This window comes from Morus notabilis, unplaced genomic scaffold, assembly GCF_000414095.1.
Source record: "Morus notabilis unplaced genomic scaffold, ASM41409v2 C11393956, whole genome shotgun sequence".
NCBI classification, from domain to species: Eukaryota; Viridiplantae; Streptophyta; class Magnoliopsida; order Rosales; family Moraceae; genus Morus; species Morus notabilis.
The window spans coordinates 1-1,251 of NW_010386719.1; the positions used below are offsets into that span (position 1 = coordinate 1).

Sequence of the window (1,251 nt, forward strand, 5' to 3'; positions counted from 1 at the left end):
AAAAAAAAAAAAAAAAGGCACGATATAAATATGTTAACATCAGAATTGAGAAATTCAAATTCACTTCCCAAAATCGTTTCGTGTTGAAAAGCTAGTAATGTTGTTAATAGATGCACGTCTATAAACAGAAGCCATGAATTGACGGTCAGATAAAGATAGCCAAAGCAGTAGTACTAATTCATTTAGCCATTCACTCCCATTTTGCAAATTCCCCTAACTCTCTCTTCCACGCTTTCCACACCTTGTCATCTCCATTGTTCCCTTCTTCCTCATCGCCATTAGCTAATTCCTCTTCTCCCCAATGGCCACCGGTATCGTTTCCACGCTCCGATATTGGCTCGTCGGTCACCCGAAGATCGCCGAGTTCTCGTGGATACAGGGCCAAACCCTAGGCGCCTCTCCTCTCTTCCTGACTTCCACTGTCTTCTTGTACCTCTCCCTAACCCTAATCCTCTCCCGGCTCCCCCTCCCAACCATAAACCCTAACCTCTTCCAGCCAATTAAAGTCATCCACAGCACCTTCCTCCTCCTCCTCTCAGCCGTCATGGTAGTCGGCTGCGTCGTCTCCGCAGCTGCCTCTCATTCCGCCATAGACGGCATATTCTGTTATCCGCCCGGGACCCGTCCGGCGGGGCCTGCCTTCTTCTGGGCCTACGTCTTCTACCTCTCTAAGCTCGTCGAGTTCGGCGACACCCTCCTCATCATCCTCGGCGAGGCCGCCGGAAAGCAACGCCGCCGCCTGTCGTTCCTCCACGTGTTTCACCACTGCATGGCGGTGTTCATGTGCTACAACGCGCTGCGCACGGCGCAGTCGCTCTTCCCGGCGGTGATGGCCGTGAACGCGTCGGTGCACGTGGTCATGTACGGCTACTACGCGCTCTGCGCGGTGGGGCTGAGGCCGGCGTGGAAGAGGCTGGTGACGGACTGCCAGATTGCGCAGTTCAAGATCAGCTTCCTCGGCGTGGTGGCTGTCATTTACTTCCACTTCTCCGGCGAGGGTTGCTCCGGGACGTGGAGCTGGTGCTTCAATATTCTTTTTAACTCTGCGCTTTTGGTTCTATTTATTGACTTCCGTAGGAAGAATTATGGAGATGGAGATTACTACGTTAATAAAAAAGAATAAAGGACTGTCGAGATTAATGTTTATGGTGGGAATATTCGTGGTACGTGTTCGGTTGTCATACTTATCATTGGATTTTGCATGCAAATGCATACTAATTTGCACCTTTTTTCTTTTGTTTTAGCTTTTAG

The 1,251-nt window shown here is 50.2% G+C and overlaps 1 protein-coding gene across 1 annotated transcript; it reads left to right on the forward strand.

Moving 5' to 3' along the window:
• Nucleotides 1–301: 301 nt before the first annotated feature.
• LOC21383733 (elongation of fatty acids protein 3-like) lies at nucleotides 302–1,123 on the forward strand. The gene has a single exon (XM_010114804.1). The coding sequence runs from the start codon at nucleotides 302–304 to the stop codon at nucleotides 1,121–1,123; it is 822 nt and encodes a 273-aa protein (XP_010113106.1).
• Nucleotides 1,124–1,251: the final 128 nt, after the last annotated feature.